This window comes from Vipera ursinii, assembly GCF_947247035.1.
Source record: "Vipera ursinii genome assembly, chromosome: 7".
NCBI lineage: Eukaryota > Metazoa > Chordata > Lepidosauria > Squamata > Viperidae > Vipera > Vipera ursinii.
The window spans coordinates 49,476,240-49,499,719 of NC_139521.1; the positions used below are offsets into that span (position 1 = coordinate 49,476,240).

A 23,480-nucleotide genomic window follows, 5' to 3' on the forward strand; every position below is an offset into this window, starting at 1 on the left:
GTGGGAACTTTATGTTGGATCAACTGGTAGATAATCTTAGTTTTAAAGATTTTTCTGTTTTAGGATAAATAATGTTTTGTCACTTGCTACGCACTGACAGTATTTACAGTTACAGCAATTATTGAAATTTTGATTTGAATCAGCAGTGTTTTCAGCCCCATAGATACCTAAGTTATTATATTAGTTTACTTCTGTGAGACCAAAAAGCCTGTAATCATTCTTTATAAATATCTATTATAAATAAATTAATATGAAGACTTTAAATACTAGATAGAATAAGGCATTGGAGAGCTGCATTTTTTCCCTAAGCAGTGGGAGAATGTTTTACCTTTAATCAGAATCTTTTTAGATCCTAGATTACAGTATATGCAGCAACAATTATTTGGATGTATTAGACGCCATTATGTTTATTTAAAAAGGTATGAATAAATCACTGTTAATCAGTTCTCAAAAACAGGATTTTGATTTATTAAGGTTGCACAAATCTATTCTAAAACTTTTAAGTTCTCTTTAAAAACATTTATATTTAGAAATTTCCCAAACTTTTGAATAGAACGTGTAATTTGAGAGTTTCAAATGGCACTAATGCAACCAGGCAAACCGAGTAGGGAAAAAAATTTTTTTATTCAATATACTGCCAGTTGTATCAGCCCACACTTTTATTAGTTTGCTAACCAGAATACAAGATACTATCTTGAATAATTTATTGAATTCAAGATACAGAACACCTAGAATCCAGTAAAGAATTTATTTAGTCATAAATAAGATACAATTAGTCTGGCAAGGCCTGTTCTTCCTAAATTTATGCTGACTTTTGATAATTACCAGATAGTTTTTAAGGTATTTACTGATCCTTTTCTATGAACTGCTGTATAATTTTTTCCAAGGATTTTCTTTAATTGGCTGGTATATAGTCCTCGACTTATGACCCAGATTTGAAATCTCCTCCCAGTCACATGACTGCCTTGAGGATGCTTAGCAACTGAGTCGCAGTTATAGCTGCTTGATGTGTTCCATGGTCATTTGACTACGTTTTATGATAGTTTTGCTGAAAATTGGCATGTACTTCCAGTTTTCGTCAAAACTGCCTGTGGTGAGCCATTGGTTCACTTAATGACTGCAACATTCACTTAATGACGACTGCAAAAAAGGTTGTAAAAGCAGGTCAGTCACATGATCAGCATGCTTTATGATTTGTCATGAGTTACAACCTGATAGGCAGGCTATATTTTGATCGTAACTTAAGGACTTGCAGTTCTCTGCACCAGCCTTTCCTCAAGATAGGAAGATAATATGCCATTATTGAAGTGTCTGGTATTTCTCTTGTTCTATATGATTTGTCAGAGATGTTATGTAAGAATTCAGCCAGACATTGTTTCTACAGTATTGCTAAGTTCATCTGAATTCTGAGCAGGTGAGGATACTTTTGACATGCAGTGCAACTCTTCGTTCCTTTCTAGTGCTTTTTTATATTGTACTAATAGTTTAAAATGTTTTATGCCATCAGAATGGTTCTGAAGGTGGAAACAAGACTATTTTGGGAAGATGTTCAGACTTAAGAGTAGGCAAGGCAATAAATTGTAGCATTTCACTCAAACCTGTGTTCAGCAATTTGATTACAGAAGAAATTTTATAGACCTGAGATAATTGGATAACATGCTTTATTGCAGATAAGAAGTAATAAATATGTTTATTATATATCTAAATCTCCCACCTCACGTAAGCAACTCTGGGCAATTTACACACGTAGTAAATACAGCCTTTAGTTAGTAGAACACAGAAATCAAACTTTGTATGTGTCTACTCCAGGGTTTAAACTCTTGGTCCTTTCTCCTCCTTCAAGTCAATCAATTTTGGCCCCTTCTTTTTCATCCCTGAGAATCAAAGACATCTCAGTTTGTAGTTCTGTCTGGTCTGAAAATTGGAAGTTTCTACTGTATCAACAGCCTTTAGAGAAGATATCCAAGACAGTAGGTCGCCCCCTGCCCCAATCAAGGCTTTAAAACCTGTGTCCCACCCTCCTTGCAGCCACTAGTGCTGCTTCTGCCACGTGTGCCAAGCGATTCCTTCATTTTTCCTAATCAATATTTGAAGAAAAAAGCTCGACTTTTACTTGAGGAAACAAGAAAAAATACAGAACCTAAAAGAGGGTGCAGGCTGGTGCAAAGATTTTGTGTTTGGCAAAGAAACTGCTTTTTTCTATATACTGTAATGCTCCCTCATACACTTATCCACTGGTCGCTGTGATAAACATGCAGTGAGGTTGGGCAAAGTTCTGGGGCACCTCTTCTTGATTGATTTGCATGCTGTTCTCCTTTTGATTGGTTGGACTGTTCCATGTGCCTGCCTGCAGGTAAAGCACTCCTCCCACCCCACAAATTTCATCAACTTTGTAGGAGGAAGCCTGAACTGAGGGGGTCTGTGAACTTTTGTCCACTTCTTGTTAAAACCCACAGACCTTTCTCCAGGAATATGGGCATCATGAGCTGAAGTACATGTGCTTCTCCTCTCAGAAGCCCACATTCCTCCCCTTCCAGTTGTGTCATCACCCCAAATGACACCTCCCATATGGATTCCCCTTTCGCCCTGGGAAATGCCAATGAACAGTTCTCCGTGTCCTCACTCCACATATCCCAGGGCTATACCCTTGTCTAGCATCTAAGTCTTGGGCCACCAGCAGGAGGAAAAGGTTAGCCATGGGCAGTGGAGGAGGCACCAGTGCAGGGGGCAGCAGGAGTATGTGACAAAGTGCAGGGCACCCAAAAGGGCAGAATAGGGGAGAAGATAGGTAGGACTGGGGGCTGAGCAAAGGCAAGTGCAGTGGGGCCGGAAAAGCATAAGATGCTTCCCTGCATCTGGCATTACTGGAACTTCCATTGCTGAACACTATGGTTACAGATGTTTCATGGAATAACTGTAACGCTTAGCAACAACTTCTGGTCCCAGTTGTGGTTGTAAGTTGAGGACTAATTGTAATATACTTTTGCACTATATTAAAAAACACATCCCATTTACACTGAAAAAATTAACCAATGTAAAATGTAAGTATAAGTACTACTACTATTTGAAAATTCACAAAATGTTGAAAATATGAAGCCATTTTTAAACCTCTGTAACTTACACTATCAAATTACTTTCCTATTACAAGAAATTATTTTTGAAGCATGTATAATTTCTAACTAGAACTTGAGAGACTCTAGTCTAAACTATGGTATCCAATTTTATGCATTTAGTTGTACTTACCCATTCTTGAAGCTACAGAAATTCAAGAGAGGTGGGAGATTTAGATATATGGGCTCGGTGGGTTGTTATGTTTTATATATCTCTTCCGGTGTCCTGGTTGTCCAAGTTTGATTTCTTTTGGCTTCTCTCCTTTTTATTGTGGGTAGACCTTTCTGTTGCTGTTGATGTGCTTTTAATGCCTGGTAGGCAGGTGGTAATTCTATGTGGCGATTAATTGTAAATTTATCTGAGAACCAGGCTTCCTTAAGTAATCTGCCTCCTTTGGAGGTGTCTTGGGCAATGGTCTGTGCCCCTGCAAAGTGGAAGGAGTGGTTATTATCGATCATGTGTGTCCATATTTGTGAATATTGTTCATGTCTTTTGATGGCAAGCTTATGTTCATGGATTCTTGTCTTTACCGTAGTTATTTGGATCCTTCTCCGATGTAGCTACATTGGCAGTCATTGCATCTCACCCTATAGATTACTGATGATTTTTCTTTTTTAGATAGTTGTTCTTTTGGGCGCATCAACTTGGTACAGAGTGTCTGGTTTGGCCGGTGTGCCACATTAATGTTGTGTGGTGCCAATATTCTTGCCGTTGCCTCTGAAACTCCATTTATGTATGGAATTGTCATCCAAGTTGTATTTGCCAAGCCATTTTGTGTCAAACGTGGTTCTTGGTGCCTACTGTAACGCCCAATAAAATATGTTGGGTAGCCGTTACGTCTGCATACCCGATATAGATGATCACATTCCTTGTCCTTGGCTCTTTTCGTGTTACAGTGTGTGTCTAAATGTTTGAATAATGTTCAGATGCAGGAGATCTTGTGGGATGTATGGAGATTACTTTTATAATTTAGCATCCTATCTGTGTGTGTCCCTTTTCTGTAAACAGATGTGTTGAGGGTGCCGTTTGTTTGATTGACACATCGAGTAAAGCTACGAGCAGCATATAAATAAACCAAAAACATTTGGGTGGCTAGTACAGGGATCAAATAAAGATCAATGGATAAGCATTGAAAGAAAGACATACGTGCAAGTGAATCGGGGCGGGGAGCTGTTTGCAGAACAGGAAGGGAGTCAGTTGGAGGGAAACCCAGGCATAGTACAGAATAGCCAATCACAAGCAAGGAGGGTAGAGAAGGAGGACACAGAGTACAAAATACCGACAGCTATGACATTGGAATAGGAACAACAAAAGAAAACAAGATCAGTCAAACCAAAACAGATAGGGAGGAGAACGATAAAAAAGGGGGGGGACAGTAAGACCGGATTGCAAGGGAAGCGATGCGAGACAGAACAATCACGATTGGCTAGAGAAAAGTCCATCACGTGGCCAATGAGCAGAGCGCGGAACCAAACAGGCTTACCAATGGTCTTTCCAACCTTCAATGTTTTCTCTGATGATGCTGACAGAGGACCAGCGAAAGCTTAGATTAGGTAGATATGCTTTAAACAGTTACTTTTTATTGCTTATTATGATCTTTTAGCAATAAACAACTGTTTTTTATCCATCCCATTGTTCGAAGATTTTATACTTTAAGTAAATATGCTTGGGATTCATATTTTTAAAATTATATATATATATATATATATATATATATATATATATATATATATATATATATATATATACACATACATACATACATACATACATATATATATATACATACATATATATATATATATATACATATATACACATATATACATACATATATATATATGTATATATGTATATGTGTATATGTATATGTGTATATGTATATGTATATGTATATGTATGGGACACGGTAGCTCAGTGGGTTAAGACGCTGAGCTTGTCGATCAGAAGGTCAGCAGTTTGGCGGGTTGAATCCCGAGTGCTGCGTAACAGAGTGAGCGCCTGTTACTTGTCCCAGCTTCTGCCAACCTAGCAGTTCGAAAGCACGTAAAAATTCAAGTAGAAAAATAGGGACCAATTTGGTGGGAAGGTAACAGTGTTCCGTGCGCCTTTGGTGTCTAGTCATGCCGGCCACATGACCACAGAGACGTCCTCGGACAAGCACTGGCTCTTCGGCTTTGAAACAGAGATGAGCACCGGCCCCTAGAGTCGGAAACGACTAGCACGCATGTAAGGGGGAACCTTTACCATATATATGTATGTATGTATGTATGTATGTATGTATGTATAAACACTATTACAATGCTTACATTGGGAGCATGACTGAATTTTCTGTTCAGAGATATAACAGTTTTACATGCATGAGAACAAATAGGGGAAAACAGGCATTTACTGTCAGCCATGTTTTGCTTACAATTTAACACCTGCTCATACTGGCATTCCATGAGGAAACCGTGAGCATGTCTAATTCTGTCAGTATTCCAAACAGTTTGAAGATATGCAATGCAAATTTGATTAGAGACGAATGCACAAGTTATAGCTTGTTTCATTTTTCACTAAAAAAAATCTTAGGCTTTCCAACTGAAAGAGAAAAAAAACAGGATTTTTTCCTGCATATTTTAGTATCCTTGTACTTAGGCTCAAATGAAGGAGTTAATATAATTTGGAGTAGGACGCTTGAAGAGTATACTGTAGTGATAATTCTGCAAATTTGGGAAACAGAAAATGTTCTGATTTGGAGATTGCTTAATCAGATTATTCCTACAATGTTTTCTCTTTCAAGTCATAAACAATTGCAGCTTGATAAAATTAATGCTTAATGATATATTAAAATTAGATACAGTCAGAGTCCAAGTGTACAGTTTATTTTCAAATAATATTAAGTGCTTGTATTGATATATATAATATAATCTGAATCAATGGGATGTTTTTTGGCTTATCAAACGTTGGTTTGAAAGAGTTTACAGCAGTGAACTGTAAACTAGAGTTTATAAATTGTAAGACTCTGTTAATGGAGGTTTACCATAGGATAGAATTAGCTTATCTGGTCATATTTCCTAGCTGGTCTGCCTGGTAATCCTGGAATCTGAAAGTACAATTCTCCTCCCATCTCCTTTACAGTCTGAGAAACTAGCGAAGATCTCTTCTTGAGCCTCTTGCTGTGTCCACTATCCAGCTGCGAGCTATTCTCTCTCTTATCTGACCATATCCTAGGCAGCGTCTCTGCACTTGTCTCCCAAGATCATTCCCAAATACCATTACAGAAGTTCACCAGTGACAACTGTCTGCCTCTTTTTCGTTGTTCCCTCTCCCTTTTCACCTGTGTGTGAGGCTCCACCTTACTCTTCAAATCATAAAAGGAAATGTCTTTGGAATGGATAAAGAAATAAAATTCCCTGCCCTTCCTAAAGAAGATATTTAACAATTGGACAGAGTAGCGTGAGACCATGTGTTGGTTTGTAAAAGGATATGGCTTGTAAAGATGTTTCCTTTGAATCCTGGATGAATATGGATGTATTTCCGTTGCAGAAGATTCTGATGAAAATATGCAATTACAGCTGACCGGGCAGATCTAAATATAGATGGAAATGTCTGTTCTTTTGCCTGTGTGTTTCTAATACACCTACACAGATTATGAGAAAACTGCTATTTAAAATAAGCAGATGTTTGTAATTGTTGCTGTTCAAAATGGGAAGGGATCTCTGAAGAAGCAAAGGCTCAGACTGTTTTGGCACTCCTTTTTGAAAATATTTGCTTTTGTACCATATTCTAAATTTGTAAAACTGTAAATTTCATTGTAAATTGTAAATATTCTGAAAATATTTGCTATTGTGTCATATCTATACATTGAAGGAATGAATTATTAAGAATGGAAATGATAACTAGTTATGCTAAGGCAATAATTCCAAATTTGGTACCTTGAAATCTATAGGAATTACAACTTCCATGCTAGACAGGAATTCTGGAAAGTGTAGCCGGGGCCCATAATACACAACTGGTTGATAAAGTTTGCCTTGGCACCATCTGCTCAAATGCTTGTGTGAGAAACTGGTCTTCATAACTGCATCTGCCAAAACCATTATTTCTAGGCGCATTTGTAGCGGTTCTAGACCAAGTATTATTCATTTTTTAAAAATTCCAATAATTGTAACATAGAAATTCTTACTGTCCAATTCTTAGCACTTAAGATACCATTGCATTTGATTGTGACATGCTTGATTGCCTCTGCTAAACTCTAGGACCATGGTGGTGAACCTATGGCACGCCTGCCACTGGTGGCACACAGAGCCCTGTCTGTGGGCACGTGCCCCATTGCCCCAGTCCTAGCCTTCAGCTGGGTTTTATAAAACTTTTTTTGCTTTAGGCCTCCGCTGCCGTGTGCAAAAAAAAAATTTCAATCAATCAATTTCAACTTCTTGCAGGAAAAAAAAAGATCTCGCAAAGTTGGAATTGATTGAACTTTTTAGTCCCACCCAGTCTGCTGTTACCACCACAGCCATGCCCACCCAATGGGCCATGCCCACCCAATTGGCCACAACCACCCAATGGGCTACACCCACCCAATGGGCCATGCCCACCCAGCACCCGACGATACATAAGTGGGTTTTGGGTTGCCTTTGGGCACTCGGTCTCTAAAAGGTTCGCCATCACTGCTCTTGGATAACACTTGGCAGCTCTTTTTAGATATCCCATTATCCTTCCCTGGCATGGCCAAAGGATAAGGATTTCTTAAATACATTTTTGTAGCAAACTAGATCTTTCTCCCAATCCAATTACTTTTGATATATGCCGCTAGTCTTCTTAGTCTGGGGGCCTAATTTAATTGAAGGAATTCCTTCATGAATGCTGTCCTTACAAACTGGGGATTGCCTACTCCTTCCTAACAAGTTAGACTGGGTTTTCTTCACTTACATATATACTTTAAAATTGACATTTCTCCTTTCCTTCCTGCAAGTCAGCTTTTCGAGCTTAACTGCAGTAAACAACAAATGCTGAAACAAACTCTTCAAAATGTTTTGCTTTCCACAAGTCATTTATAGACACGTTTTGATCTCAATAGGATTCATTTGGCTGATTGCCCCTTTTGACACTACCCTAATACAAAATGATTTAGATTACCCTAAGAACTTTTCCAAGTATCAATGTCAGGATATCTGAATCTGTAGTTTCCTGCTTTTTTCTGTTCTTTGAAGACTGAAACGTCAGTCATCTGGCATTTCAGTGGTTCACCGGGTTTTCTTAAAGATAATATATGTGTTCAGCCAAAACATTTGTTAATGCCTTCAGTACTCAAGGATGCATTTGGCTCCAGAGATTTAGACTTCTTGAGAATAAATATTTTCTTATTATGTTGCTGCTAATTTATACTGCTTTTCCCTAATGAACATAGATTTTTCTCACTCAAGTAGACCGAATCTCAACACTTCCTGATAAGCATTCAGTCTACTGGATTGCTTTTTTTTTTTCTTAAAAAAGTCATTGTTACCTTAGATCAGACATGTCAAACTCGTGACGTCACATGACATCACACAACATATCTGAGCCTTGGTGGAGCAGTGGCCTAATGCCTCCTTAAGTAACACCAGCTGCCTGCAATTAGTGCAGGTTCGCGTCCCACCAGGCTCAAGGTTGACTCAGCCTTCCATCCTTCCGAGGTAGGTAAAATGAGGACCCAGATTGTTGGGGGCAATAAGCTGACTTTGTAATAATGCCGCTTGGGGGGGTGTATGAAAGCCCTAACAAGCAGGCATATACATAGAATGAAGGCTACTGCTAAGCTTGTAAGCCACCCTGAGTCTTCGGAGAAGGGCGGTATATAAATGGAATTAAAATAAAAATAAAAATAAATAAATATCGGGATGGTTTTGCCATTGCCGGCAATGGGGTGGGCGCGGTTTCCACATGACACACCGGCCCGTGGGCTGGCAGTTTGACACCCCTGCCTTAGATCATCTGTTATACTAGATTGGGGGCTTTTTGTTTGTTTATTTGTATCCCACCTTTATTATTTTTATAAATAACTCAAGGCAATGATTATATCCAACACACCTTCCTCCTCCTGTTTTCTCCACAACAGCTACCCTGTGAGGTGCGTTCAGTTAAGAAAGAGTGACTGGCTTTCACGGCTAAGGCAGGACTAGAACTCACAGTGCTTGGCCTTCTAGTCTGGTGCCTTAAATTTATTGGGCAAGCACTCTGAGCAATGATAATTGTGTTAGAACTCATTAAAATTAAATATCAAAATCAGTCAATTGTTTATATATTTCTTATTCTTATACTACTAAAAGTCTTGTGTTTGTTTGTAATTTTCAATTGGTCAAAATTAGTAGATATAGGGAGAGGGAGAAGGAGGGGAGATATAAGAAGAGAGGAGTAAAGATATAGGAAGGAAGGAAGGAAGGAAGGAAGGAAGGAAGGAAGGAAGGAGTGGAGGGAAGGGAGGAAGGAAGCAGGGAGGGAGAAAAAGAAGGAAAAGGAAGAAGGAGGGAGAGAAGGAAGAAATAAATAAAAGGATATTTCCAATGCTCCCACAAGGACACTCAATGACGGTAGAAGCCAGGCAGAATTCAGAAGTCTCTCCAACTGATGTTTTGGCTGCTTATAATCATTCTGTTTCTCTGTTTAAGTAAGAAAATATTTCTGAAACAGTACCTAAATGGGTCACAGGTTGTCTAGTATCCCAGTATATACAAAGACTGCATTTCTGAGAAAAGCGGTATGAATTTTGTTTTAAATGCTGCAGAAGCATTTTAATCAGACATCCTTGTTAAGCAGTTTTTTTTCCTTTTGGTGTGTTTGTGTGTGTGTGTGTGTGTGTGTGTGTGTGTGTGTGTGTGTGAGAGAGAGAGAGAGAGAGAGTATAATAATTCTTGGTTAGTTGGATGTTTAAAACCTGTTGACTGGTTCATAACAAGCAACACTAAATATAATAAAATTAATTTGTCATAATTATGAGTGGCAGTTTTATAAACCTGTATGACTAAACTAAAGAGTTAACAGTTGTTCAGACTGTTATAGTTGACTATAAACTCTGAACAAATTCAGGTGTGGGATATTGACCATCAGTATTCTGAATTGCTAGCAAACTGTTCACACATTAACTGCTGATTGACTTCAGAGATTGATAGAAATCACATTATGCACTTTTCATTCTTTCAGTTATCTAAACTAAAATACTATGTTGAAAGAGGTTTGTATATTACATGAGGAGTAAAAAACCTGGCTTTATTTCATAATACAAAAGAACTAATATTATATGATAACCCTTTACTCAGTAATAATGAAAAATGTCCTATTAGAGTCTGGATTTTGCCAATGAAGTAGAAAAGGTATGCTATCGATATTGGTAAAATTATATTGTTTTAACCGAACTTTTTTTCCTCCCAATGTTATGTTCTGTAGGTACCTGGTTAAGACGTGGAACTCCAAAGACATCTATCAGACTGGAATGTTGGGTTCATTTTGCAAGAATTTGGAATTGGGAGAAATCATCTGAATTTGTTCTGGATAGTTGTTGGAAGGAGATATAGAAATTGTGCTCTGATACTTTCCTTCTAACTAATCACTATGAATGTGACAAGTTTGTTCTCCTTTACAAGCCCAGCTGTTAAAAGACTGCTGGGGTGGAAGCAAGGGGATGAAGAGGAAAAATGGGCAGAGAAAGCTGTTGATGCCTTAGTTAAAAAACTTAAGAAGAAAAAAGGAGCAATGGAAGAGTTGGAAAAAGCATTAAGTTGTCCTGGTCAGCCAAGCAACTGTGTTACAATTCCTCGTTCCTTAGATGGCAGACTTCAGGTTTCTCATCGCAAGGGGCTTCCCCATGTAATTTATTGTCGTGTGTGGCGCTGGCCTGATCTTCAGAGCCATCATGAACTTAAACCATTGGAATGCTGCGAGTTTCCCTTTGGTTCAAAACAGAAGGAAGTCTGCATCAATCCCTATCATTACAAACGAGTGGAAAGCCCAGGTAGGAAATTTCATTATATGTTCATTTCCCCATCTACAATTATTTTTAAGTGGGATTAATTCAGTGGGCGAGAGGGGAGATTTTACTTTTTCCCATTCTAACATTACTGAACTGTAATAAAGTAACAATATGTTATATTTATATTTGTTAAAGTCCTCAGGCAGACTCTTAACATGACTGGAATTGATAGCATGAAAGCAATAATCTTTTGCTCAAAACACTTTGACTTCCTGAGCTTGGTTGTTATCATGCAGATATTTCGTTACCCAAACCAAGTAACATCTGTGCCAAGTAGGGAATGGGGTTTGCTCTCATGTTATATTCTAGTCCAGTGGCTTGCCCTGTCAGTGTTAGTGAGAGTAGCCTTGGTATGTCTTGATTTGGAAGTTTGCTGTTAGCTTCTTTGCAGTTCCTTTCAATCCTTTTCTCTCAGTACTTTGACTTTCTTTAAAACTTCCCTTGTCTCGTGAGAGAGGAAATAGAAATATGAAAGCACCCAGTGTATGATTTTCATCAGTGCCTTTTGCTGATTTTGAAGTGAACTTGCTTAGATGAAATAGTGCCTTGAGCAGTGACTTCTAAATTAGATTTGGGTGCATCTGCTCTACTTCATTTGGGAAAAGACTTCTCTAGGTTTACAGCAAAGGCTGTATATGACATACTTAGTGAGTTCTTGTTTGAATATAGTTTGGGTTTATAAAAAGTTGTATCCAGTAAATTAATGAGCAGAACTTAGTTACATGATGTTTGAAGATTTGTGACAAGTTGGCAAACAACACATATAAACTGTTTTCTTTATAATCAGATTTAAAGAACTATAGGTCACAACAGTAAGGAAATTGCTTGAATTGTTGAAGCATTGTTATTAACTGTATTTCTGAAACCAAGAAGAGAGACTGCTCGTCTTTGAAAGCAGTCAGCAGTCTGGTAAGTCAGCTAGAAATTGAAACGGCTAGAATCAGGCGAAAAGTTAATGGGAATTCAAAGCTTGGAGAGGCCACCCTTTGTCAGACTACTTCCTGATAGACTGCTGCATATGTGTGGTTATAGAAGGAAGAAGAAATGGTGGAGGAAACTTGCCATCAGTTGGCAAACACTCCTGCACAATTGTCGGAAAGAAAGGCCTTGCACAGGCATTTCTGTAACAGCCAACTATAATTTACTATATGAAACTATTTTTGTGCTTTGTATACAAAAGTATGATAGCTTAAAGATGACGCCAAATCTATCTGGCACATTAAATGTGGCTTTTGTATCTGAAGTAAGCATAACTTGTTTAAATAGCTCCACTAAAAGAAATAGGGAAAACTACGGTAAGTTTAAATTATTTAATGAGAATATCATAGCTCACTCCACACTATTAAAGTTTATTCTAATTTTAATGTTTTTGTTTTGCAAGATCTTTAGGAAGCCATTCTATACATAATACTTTATATGGTTCACAAAGCAGAATACATTTTTCAATTATTCAGGTACTTACATTCTTCCCATATCATATATCATACACTACACTTTTAAGTAGATGGGTAATACCATATATAACTCCTGAAATAATACTATATTTTTAGCATTTTTAGGCTAATGGTACATTGGATAAATTTATTTATTTATTTATTTATTTTTAGGTTTGTCCTGCCTGCATTTCTTTTCTTCTTTTAAAATAGCTTTATTAAGATTATAAAAAAGAAAGAGAAAAGTAAGAGAAATTAATATTTAGAATACAGAAAAAAAGTAGTAAAGAAAAGACAAAGTAGTAAAGAAAAAACAAAAGTACAGAAAAAGGAAAGAAAATTTAAAGAAATGAGTTGTGATTTTCTTTTATAGGAATTATAACTGTACATTTATTTTTATTTTATTTTATTTTAATTCCATTTATATCCCGCCCTTCTCCGAAGACTCAGGGCGGCTTACAAGCTTAGCAGTAAAAATAAAATAACCTTTTACTCTATGTTCATGCCACAACTTTCATTTTTTTCTCTAATCAATATTTTATAAACTATAAATCTATATTATCTATAAAAATTGTCCTATTTGCAGTGTATGTTTCGCAACAAGCTTGCACAATTAAAGCATTACAAACTAGCTGACAAGATTCTGTGGGCTGAAGAAATATATCCTGATTCACTCCTCATTGAGTTAGGAGATTTCAACAGTGCTAACTTAAGCCAAGAGCTACCAAAATACTTTGAGCATGTCAACTGTCTCTCTAGAGGCAAGAATACTTTAGACCAGACATGTCAAACACAAGGCCGGGGGCCAGATCCGGCCCGCGAAGTGGTTTCATGCGGCCCGCGAAGCCATCCTGGAAACAGTGAGGGAACGGCCCCCACTGCCTTGGCCCTGGCCCAGAGACCTTCAGATCTGTCCCACTCCTGCCCAGGCCCCCATAGGCACCCTTGATGCCAACGATGTAGAGCTGGCCACGCCCACCCAGCAGGCCATACACACTCTAGCCATGCCCACCCAGTAGGCCACGCCCACCCTGGCCACACCCACCCGGCCCCCTGAAGGCAACCGCCATGCTGATGCGGCCCTCCATGAAATTGAGTTTGACACCCCTGCTTTAGACCACTGCTACACAACACTAAAAGATGCCTATCGGTCTTTACCACAAGCAGCTGTGGAACACTCTGATCATAGTATGATTCACCTTGTACCTGTTTATAGACAAAGACTTAAAACCATCAAACCAACAATTAAATCAGTGAAGTCTTGAACTGAGGAGGCAAAGCTAAACTTCAGGCTTGCTTTGACAGCACTGATTGGAAAGTTTTTGAAGATACCTCTGCAGTCTTGGATGAACTCACAGATATAACATCATATATTAGTTTTTTGTGAAGACCTATATGTGCCAACCAGAAACTTATGAATATACAGTAAAAACAAGCCTTGGTTCACAGCTAAACTCCAGCAGCTACGTCATGCCAAGGAGGAAGCCTACAAGAAAAAAGATAGAATGCTGTACAATCAGACTAGAAATGTACCGTATTTTCCGGCGTATAAGACGACTGTGCGTATAAGATGACCCCCTACATTTCCTGTTAAATTATAGGGTTTGGGCTATACTCGCCGTATAAGACTACCCCTCTTCCAACACACACCAAATAAAAATTAAAAAACATCAGATTTGATTTTAATATGGTAATTTTAATTCAAATGCTTATGACATGCAGGTACTTAGTAGGAAAACTGTCACTTATAAACATAAGGCTGTTTGTCATCAAACATGTAAACATAAAAGAGTGCAAGTGGATTAAACTTAATAATAATAATAATAATAATAATAATAATAATAATAATAATAATAATAAAAAAATAAGTTGGAAGGGACCTTGGAGGTCATCTAGTCCAACCCCCTGCTAAGGCAGAAAACCCTATACCATTTCAGACAAATGGCTGTCCAGACTCTTCTTAAAAACTTCCAGTGTTGGAGCATTCACCACTTCTGGAGGCAGGTTGTTCCACTGGTTAATTGTTCTAACTGTCAGGAAGTTTCTCCTTAGTTCTAGGTTGCTTCTCTCCTTGACTAGTTTCCATCCATTGCTTCTTGTCCTGCTTTCAGGTGCTTTGGAGAATAGCTTGGCTCCCTCTTCTTTGTGGCAGCCCCTGAGATATTGGATCACTGCTATCATGTCACCCCTCACCCTTCTCTTCGTTAAACTACACATACCCAATTCCAGCAACCATTCCCTATTTTCTTAATTCACTTTTTCACTTTTCCTAATTCACTCTAAAGCTTTCCCTGCGCAGAGCCTTAAGTAACACCAGCTGCCTGCAGTTAGTGCAGGTTCGCATCCCACCAGGCTCAAGGTTGACTCAGCCTTCCATCCTTCCAAGGTAGGTAAAATGAGGACCCAGATTGTTGGGGGCAATAAGCTGACTTTGTAATAATGCTGCTTGGGGGGGGGGGTGAAAGCCCTAATAAGCAGGCATATACATAGAATGAAGGCTATTGCTAAGCACATTGATTTGTGCTTTAAATTGTAAGCTGCCCTGAGTCTTCGGAGAAGGGCGGGATACAAATGGGATTTTTTAAAAAAAAGACCAAATGGGAGATCCGCTCCACGTTTTCCAGCCCGCCCGCCCAGTTCCTGAGTCAAATGTGTCCTTAGAGCTAAGCAGCTGCTCTGGCTGCGGCATTCCCCACCTGCCTTTCAAGTTGGGATAAATTACAGCTGCTCTTCAACTTTAGAAGGAAAGACGCCCAGACCCCAGCCTGTAAAAAATCACAGACTGCAGCTTCTTCTCCAGTTGGTCTAAATGGAAGATCCGCTCCAGGCTTTCCAGCCAGCTCTGTCCCTAAAGTTTCAGCACCCGGCGTATAAGACCCCTGACTTTTGAGAAGATTTTCATGGGTTAAAAAGTCGTCTTATATGACGGAAAATACGGTATTAAGAAGGGAGATCAGAGCAACAAAAAGAAACTACTCTGAAAAGCTAAGGAATTAGTTGTTAACAAAGGAGCCAGCAAATATGTAGAAAATTCTAAAAAACATCACTGGTTACAGCAAACATCCTCTCCATGCTGAAGAAATCAACAACTAGCAGATGACCTGAATGTGTTTTACTGTAGGTATGCGAGGAAACCACTGTCATCTATCTCCACCATCCCCATCTTAGATATACCAACAACAGCCAAACCTCCTACAACTGACTTTATCCCCTTGGGTCCCCCACTTCTGATGATCTCAGAAAATGATGTGCAAGGTCTATTTCACAGACAAAAGCTTGGAAAAGCACCAGGCCCACACAAGATAACTCCTTCTTGCTTGAAAGTTTGTGCTGACCAATTGGCCCCCATCCTCACCCAAATCTTTAATAAATCATTAAAGATGTGCTGTTCCTTCTTGCTTCAAATGGTTTTCTATCATCCCAGTGTCAAAGAAACCCTCCATCAAGGAACTGAATGACTACAGACCAGTTGGTCTGACATCCATAGTTATGAAAACCTTTGAAAGGCTAGTGCTGGCCCATATGAAAACTATTACGCATCCGCTGTTAGACCCCTTGCAATTTGCCTACCGAGCAAATAGATCGGCAGATGATGCTGTTAATATGGCTCTGCACTAAATCCTACAACATCTTGAATCTCCAAAGACCTATTCAAGGGTCTTTTTGTAAACTTCAGCTCGGCATTCAATACCATCATTCCAGATAGTCTTCTCACTAAACTAAATCAGCTGGCTGTGCCTGACCACACCTGTAAGTGGATCGTAAGCTTTCTAACAGACAGGAAGCAACAAGTGAAGCTAGGCAAAATCACATCAGATACCTGTACAATTAGCACAGCCCCCCCCCAGGGCTGTGTGCTCTCTCCACTTCTTTCTATATACCAATGACTGCATCTCAAAAGATCCCTCTGTTAAAGTACTGAGGTTTGCAGATTATACAACAGTGATTCGAGACAATGACGAATCTGCATACAGATGGGAGGTTGAACAACTAGCCTTGTGGTACGGCCGGAACAATCTTGAACTGAACACACTCAAAACTGTAGAAGTGACAGATTTTAGGAGAAACCGTACTATCTTACCACCTCTTACAATACTAGACAACATAGTATCAACAGTAGAGACCTTCAAGTTTCTAGGTTCTATAATATCTCAAGATTTAAAATGGACACCTAACATCAAAAGTGTCATCAAAAAATCACAACAAAGAATGTTCTTCCTGTGCCAACTCGTAAAGCTCAGACTACCCAGGGAGTTGCTGATACAGTTCTACAAAGGAATTATTGAGTCTGTTATTTGCACCTCTATAACTGTCTGGTTTGGAACTGCAACCAAACAAGACAGACATAGATTTCAACGAATAGTTAGAACTGCAGAAAAAACAATTGTACTAGCCTGCCTTCCACTGAGGACCTGTATACTGCATCCCCCCAAAATAAGACCTAATGCCTCTTTTGGAGGCAAAAATAATATTAGACCAGATCTTACTTTTGGGGAAACACATAGTTGGAGACCTACTCAAATTCTTTTATTTAATTAAAACACTTAGAGCCTGGTACAGATGCATTTTCTTCAAACAATCATACAGTTTGTAGTGTACATAGATTTGCAAAACAATGGGATAAAAGCATATTCCTGAACTTTGTTTTATGATTTATCTCAAGGTTACTGTGAAATTGTGTGAATGCATCAGTGCAGTTATCTCAGCTTGCAAAGCTTGGATTCATTGAATGAGTTTACCAAAAATGTAAATATTGCAGAATATACAGCCTCATGCTACATAACTAAGCTCCATTTCATGCTGAATAAACTAAATTGTTAATGTGTCTTAAATAGAAAACTATTTAGATAGATTTTTACTCTGAAAGCATTTTATTAAAATAAATTTGATAAAATAAAAAAATCTGATTTAAATTAAAAGATCCAATTTAAATTAAAAAAATCTGATTTTTTTAAAAAAATTTTTTTAAAAATCATCAATTATTATTCACCCTGATACTGCACGAGCAAAAAAAAAGGCTGTGAAAATATCTATAGATCTGTCACATCCTGGACATAAACTGTTTCAGCTTCTTCCATCAAGACAACACTATAGGGCATTGCACACCAAAACAACTATATTTAAGGACAGTTTGTCCCCCCCCCCGCACACACACACTGTCACTCTGCTTAACAACTAACTCCTATATCACCGTCAAACTGCTTAGTAAACCTATATTACTGTTATTCTCATCTTTCCTATTACCTGTCCTTATCTTCTTATGACTATAACTTTGTTGCTTGTATCTTACAATTTATATTGTTTTATTTAGTATCTTAGTATGATTTATGTTGTTGGTTAGCTAGTATCCTATGACTACCACTGTGTTGCATCTTATGATTTATTTATTTATTTTATTTATTTTAATTCCATTTATATCCCGCCCTTCTCCGAAGACTCAGGGCGGCTTACAAGCTTAGCAGTAGCCTTCATTCTATGTATATGCCTGCTTATTAGGGCTTTCATACACCCCCCAAGCGGCATTATTACAAAGTCAGCTTAATTGTCCCCAACAATCTGGGTCCTCATTTTACCTACTTCGGAAGGATGGAAGGCTGAGTCAACCGTGAGCTGGTGATGAAGTGTTGTATTTTATGATTTATGATGAATGTATTTTTATGATCATAACCTATCTCTTATTACCTGCATGTACATTGAAAGCTACACACCGGAAACAAATTCCTTGTGTGTCCAACCACACTTGGCCAAAGAAGAATTCTATATTCTTTTTTTTTATTGAAAAGTTTTACAGTACATTTTATCTTTAACAAAACAAAACAAAACCCCTCCCAACCCCCTCCCCTCTTCCCAACCCTCCCCAACACCTCCCTCCCTCCCCCTCCCCGACTTCCCAGAGCTAAATACAAGGTATAAAAGTAGAAACAATCATAATCTACCATATGCAAACAACAATAAGCTATTAAATCTATCGCACTTTAACTCTTATAAAATGACTACAAGACAAGCAATATAAATATCACATCAATACTTACTCAAATGCTAAATGAAACTTTTTAGTCCCATATTTATTCTGGATGTAATCAATCCATTTTTTCCACTCCACAATATATCTCTGTTGCGAATGGTCTTTCAAATACGCTGAGATCTTTGCCATTTCCGCCATGTTGGAAACTTTTAAAGTCCATTCTTCTATAGTCGGCAGTTCTTCCTTCTTCCAGTATTGCCCTACTAAAAGTCTTGCTGCCGTAATTAAATTCAACATCAACTTGAATTGATGTTGATACCACAACAGTAGTATCAGTAATAATGTCCAGTAAAAACAATTGCGGACAAAACTTTATCCTTTTCTTAAATATCTTCTGCATATTCCACCAAATTTTAATCCAAAATGCTTTAACCTTTTTACAGGCCCACCATATATGAAAGTACGTTGCATCTTCACCACCACACCTCCAATATTTAGGCTGGCAGTTCGGATACATACTTGCTAATTTTTTAGGATCTAAATGCCACCTATAAAACATTTTATAAAAGTTCTCTCTTAAATTTTGAGCTTGCGTAAATTTTACATTTCTCACCCAAATCTTTTCCCAAGTATCCATTGTAATGACTTCTTGAAAATTCTGAGCCCACTTTATCATACAATCTTTAACAAGTTCTGTCTCTGAATCAATTTCTATCAGTGCAAGATATATCCGTTTGATATGTGCTTGACCTTCATTTCTAATTTGCTTTACCAAATTTTCATCAGTCATTGAAAAACCAATTTTCTGATCTTCTTTCCACCTGGCCTGTAATTGCCCATACTGAAACCAAGTTTGAACAATCTTTTCTTCTCGTAAGAAATTATATGGCTTCAAATGCCATACATTCCTTTCCAAACTTAAAATTTCCTTATATGTAGTCACATCGTGTTTAAACCCAACACTTATATTTTCTATTGCGTGTTTCGGTATTGCCCATAAAGGTATCTTATAATTTAGCTTATGTCTATACTTTTTCCAAACTCGCAACAGAGCATGTCTTAAAATATGCACCTTGAACACATTATCCACCTTCTTATCATACAATAAATAAGCATGCCAACCGAATAGCAAATCATGACCTTCAAGATTTAATAATCTCACTTGTGTTAAATTAATCCAATCACTTATCGCTGACAAAGCAGCAGCTTCATAGTATAATTTAAAATTAGGCATTTTAAGACCACCTCTCTCACGTGTATCCTGCATAATCTTAAATTTAACTCGTGGCCTTTTCCCTACCCAGACAAATTTATTAATACCCTTTTGCCATTCCTCCAAGTTTGAATCCTTTTTAAGAATAGGTATCATTTGAAATAAAAATAGAAATTTCAGCAAAACATTCATTTTCACTGCTGCAATTCTTCCCAGTAAAGACAATTGTAGTTTTTTCCAGCTATCCAATTCTTTTTGAACTTTTCCCCATAGCTTTTCATAATTATTTTTATATAGCTTTGCATTTGAGGGTGACAAATATACCCCCAAATATTTAACCCTTTTGACAATTTCAAATCCAGTTAACCCTTCTAAAACAGCCTTTTGTGATACTGTCATATTCTTAGACAACATTTTAGTTTTTTGTATGTTAACCTTGAATCCAGAGACTTTCCCATATTGCATTATTATCTCCATCAATTCTACAACAGAATTTTCTGGCTGGGTCACCGTAACAACCAGATCGTCTGCAAACACCCTCAGTCTATAATCCTGATCTCTTATTTGAATTCCCTTAATTTTTTCCGAGTCCCGTATTTTAATCAATAATATCTCCAATGTTAAAACAAATAATAGAGGTGACAACGGACATCCCTGCCTTGTGCCCTTTTCAATATTACATACTTTGGTCAAACTATTATTTCCTATTATACGGGCTGTTTGCTTTTGATATAATGCCCTAATTGGCTGTAAAAATTTATCCCCAAAATTCATTTTATCTAATACTTTCAACAAAAATTGCCAATCCAATTGATCAAAGGCTTTTTCAGCATCCAAAAAAATCAGCGCTGCAGGGATCTGATTGTTTCTTTCCAGAAATTCCAACAAATCAACTATATGCCTCACGTGCTCCTTAACAGTCGGGGAGCGCGCGCGTGCGCAGGACTGCCCTGCCAGCTCCCGCCCAATGCCGTACGGCTCCGCCGATGCTGCCTCAAGAGGGAAGAGAGTGAGGTGCCTGCCATGGCTCCCCGAGGACTCCTTAGGAGCCGGGGAGCGCGCGCGTGCGCAAGACTGCCCTGCTGGCTCCCGCCAGACGCCAGCCTGCCCTGCTTCCTCCACAGTGAGAGGGGAGGGCGTGCCTTCCCGGGCTCGCTGATTTTCCGGCGTATAAGACGAAAAATCTTGAAAATCATCTCAAAAGTTGGGGGGTCGTCTTATACGCCCAGTCGTCTTATACGCCGGAAAATACGGTATATAGGTTTTTTGTATGATTTCATATATCATATGAAGTCTGTCAGTTGGGGCTATGATTTCTTGGACAAAATATAATCTGATTCACACATAACTAAATTTATTTTTTTATTTATTTTAATTCCATTTATATCCCGCCCTTCTCCGAAGACTCAGGGCGGCTTACAAGCTTAGCAGTAGCCTTCATTCTATGATAATGTTTGTTTTTTGCATATCATGCTAGGTAAAACACAGTACATTAGATTTGGCTTTTGTTTCAGACAGTTGAAATGTGATTTGAAGGTCAGGGACATTAACATCTGTCTCTTGTCATGGTCCTTCAAGATCCATAATCTAGTTGTCTTTCAGTTCCATTGGAAACAGTTTCTTAAAGTCCTAGCTTCCATGCTTATCAGTTGAGAATTTTGGAAGTTCAAATTTGGAAAACACAGAGCTCCAGAAGGATGCTTAGGTCCGAGATATACTAGTTTTCTATACAGTGCAACAGAGCATTTGCTTCAGTCTAGGCAAGAGTTAACACCTCTACAGCTTTACCCTCCAGGGGCTCACAGCCTCTCTAAAGAGCAGATGTGGGCCTCTTGTTTGCTTTGTGGCAACAGGTGTGCTTGGCTGAATACAGCAGAAGTCTCATGCTGTCTCTTCAATTACATCTCTTCCCCTGGGCTGCCAGCAATTTCTGAGAATCAGCATTCTCCCCCGTTATGTACATTTTTAGCCCTTTATTTTTTACAGTGAAGATTCTGAACCTGATCAAGCCTTACAATTTAAAAATTTGTATTTTCCTGAATACGGTTACCATCACTGATCTAGTTCAAGCAACATTTCTGGTTTATTTTACAAACCACAATTGATGGGGTTGACATAACATATTAAACCACAAACAATGACTTAACAAATGGTTGGATTCACACATGGTTGGGGTCACTCAAAATGTTCAGCCAAATTCAGAGAAATTGTATTAAAAGTTTAGCATAGCTTATGAAATGGTTCATTAGAGCATGTGTATGTAGAAACTGTACTTTCCTTCAAAGATGCCACAATGGCATCCATGACAATCTCTTCACCCTGGCCATATTAAATTGTCTGCCTGTTTTAGGGCCTGAACTTCTCTTTCCATTTATTAATTCTTCTGATTGCATAGCTTATGGAGATTTTAAGTGGTCTTAGTCAGATCTTTGTAATTTGGTTTTTTATGAAGGGAAAACATGATGCTTCCCAGCATAATAAAGGTAAAGGTAAAGGTTCCCCCGCACATGCGTGCTAGTCGTTTCCGACTCTAGGGGCCGGTGCTCATCTCCGTTTCAAAGCCGAAGAGCCAGCGCTTGTCCGAGGACGTCTCCGTGGTCATGTGGCTGGCATGACTAGACGCCAAAGGCGCACGGAACGCTGTTACCTTCCCACCGGAGTGGTCCCTATTTTTCTACTTGCATTTTTACGTGCTTTCAAACTGCTAGGTTGGCAGAAGCTGGGACGAGTAACAGGCGCTCACTCTGTTAGGCGGCACTCGGGATTCGACCCGCCAAACTGCCGACCTTCTGATCAACAAGCTCAGCATCCTAACCCACTGAGCCACCGCGTCCCCTAGCATAATAATCGAGCCTAAATTAATGGCATTAAATGCATGAGCTGTTATGGGAAACGTATGCTAGAAGTGATGTTTTCCCTTCTTTCTGCCCTTTGTAGTTTATATGGAGAATCCCGTGTCTTTTGTCCCTGGAAAATCTGATTAGAAAACCAAAAGAAGTGGCTGCAGATTTTCATCTAGCTTTTGTAGAAAGAAGCACTGTGCAGATCCAGCTTTTGTAGAAATTTGATAAAATCACATGACTTGAAATGTCTTGCATTAGAGAAGTGGGAAAATCTGACTTTCACTATGATGTAGTATTACTAGGCCTTAGGAAACGCATATCCTCTCATCAATCTTTCAATTAATAAGAATGTTTTGAAAAGATTAGCTGTAGATTTATTAGATGGAATACTTAAAGATTAAATATTGGTTTGAATATGTTTAAAAAGAATAGAAATTTTTTTGGACATAAATGTATTTTAGCTTAAGAGGGATAGGTTTTTCAAGTAGTATATTATTTCCTTTTTTCTTCTCTTTTTTGTTTTTGGTTTAAGAAATGAAAAATGTAAAACTGTTGGGATGGCTTGTATGAGGAAAAAGACTTAAATATTTAAGTGTAATTAACTCTAAGAAAATCTTAATAGGTAAAGATGTTTTTGAATATTGTGAGGAAAATAAATTTAAATAAGAACCTTAATAACAGGATCTATGATAAGGTGATTAACTAGAAAAGAAGCTTCATATTGATGTGGTTGTTACTTGTAGAAATACTATAAAAATGTTTATATTCAATTGTTATCTACTAAAATACTAAGAAATGTACTAATTTAAGGTTGATAAAAGAGAATATTATTGGAAGAAGAGAAAATCAAGGAAAGCTACTATTTTAGAGTATGGAATTATAGAAACTAATTGTTATGGATTGTTTGTAAATATAAACATGGACAACATGC

At 38.1% G+C, this 23,480-nt stretch overlaps 1 protein-coding gene across 4 annotated transcripts in view; it reads left to right on the plus strand.

The window, feature by feature from the left end:
- The window catches only part of SMAD1 (SMAD family member 1), a 48,370-nt gene that overhangs the window by 7,290 nt on the left and 17,600 nt on the right, over nucleotides 1-23,480 (plus strand). For all 4 annotated transcript variants that reach the window (XM_083367782.1, XM_083367779.1, XM_083367780.1 and 1 more), the window contains exon 2: nucleotides 10,513-11,077. In XM_083367782.1, coding sequence (XP_083223908.1) covers nucleotides 10,678-11,077 — 400 coding nt within the window. In that variant the 5' untranslated portion in view covers nucleotides 10,513-10,677. The remainder of the gene's footprint in view (nucleotides 1-10,512; nucleotides 11,078-23,480) is intronic.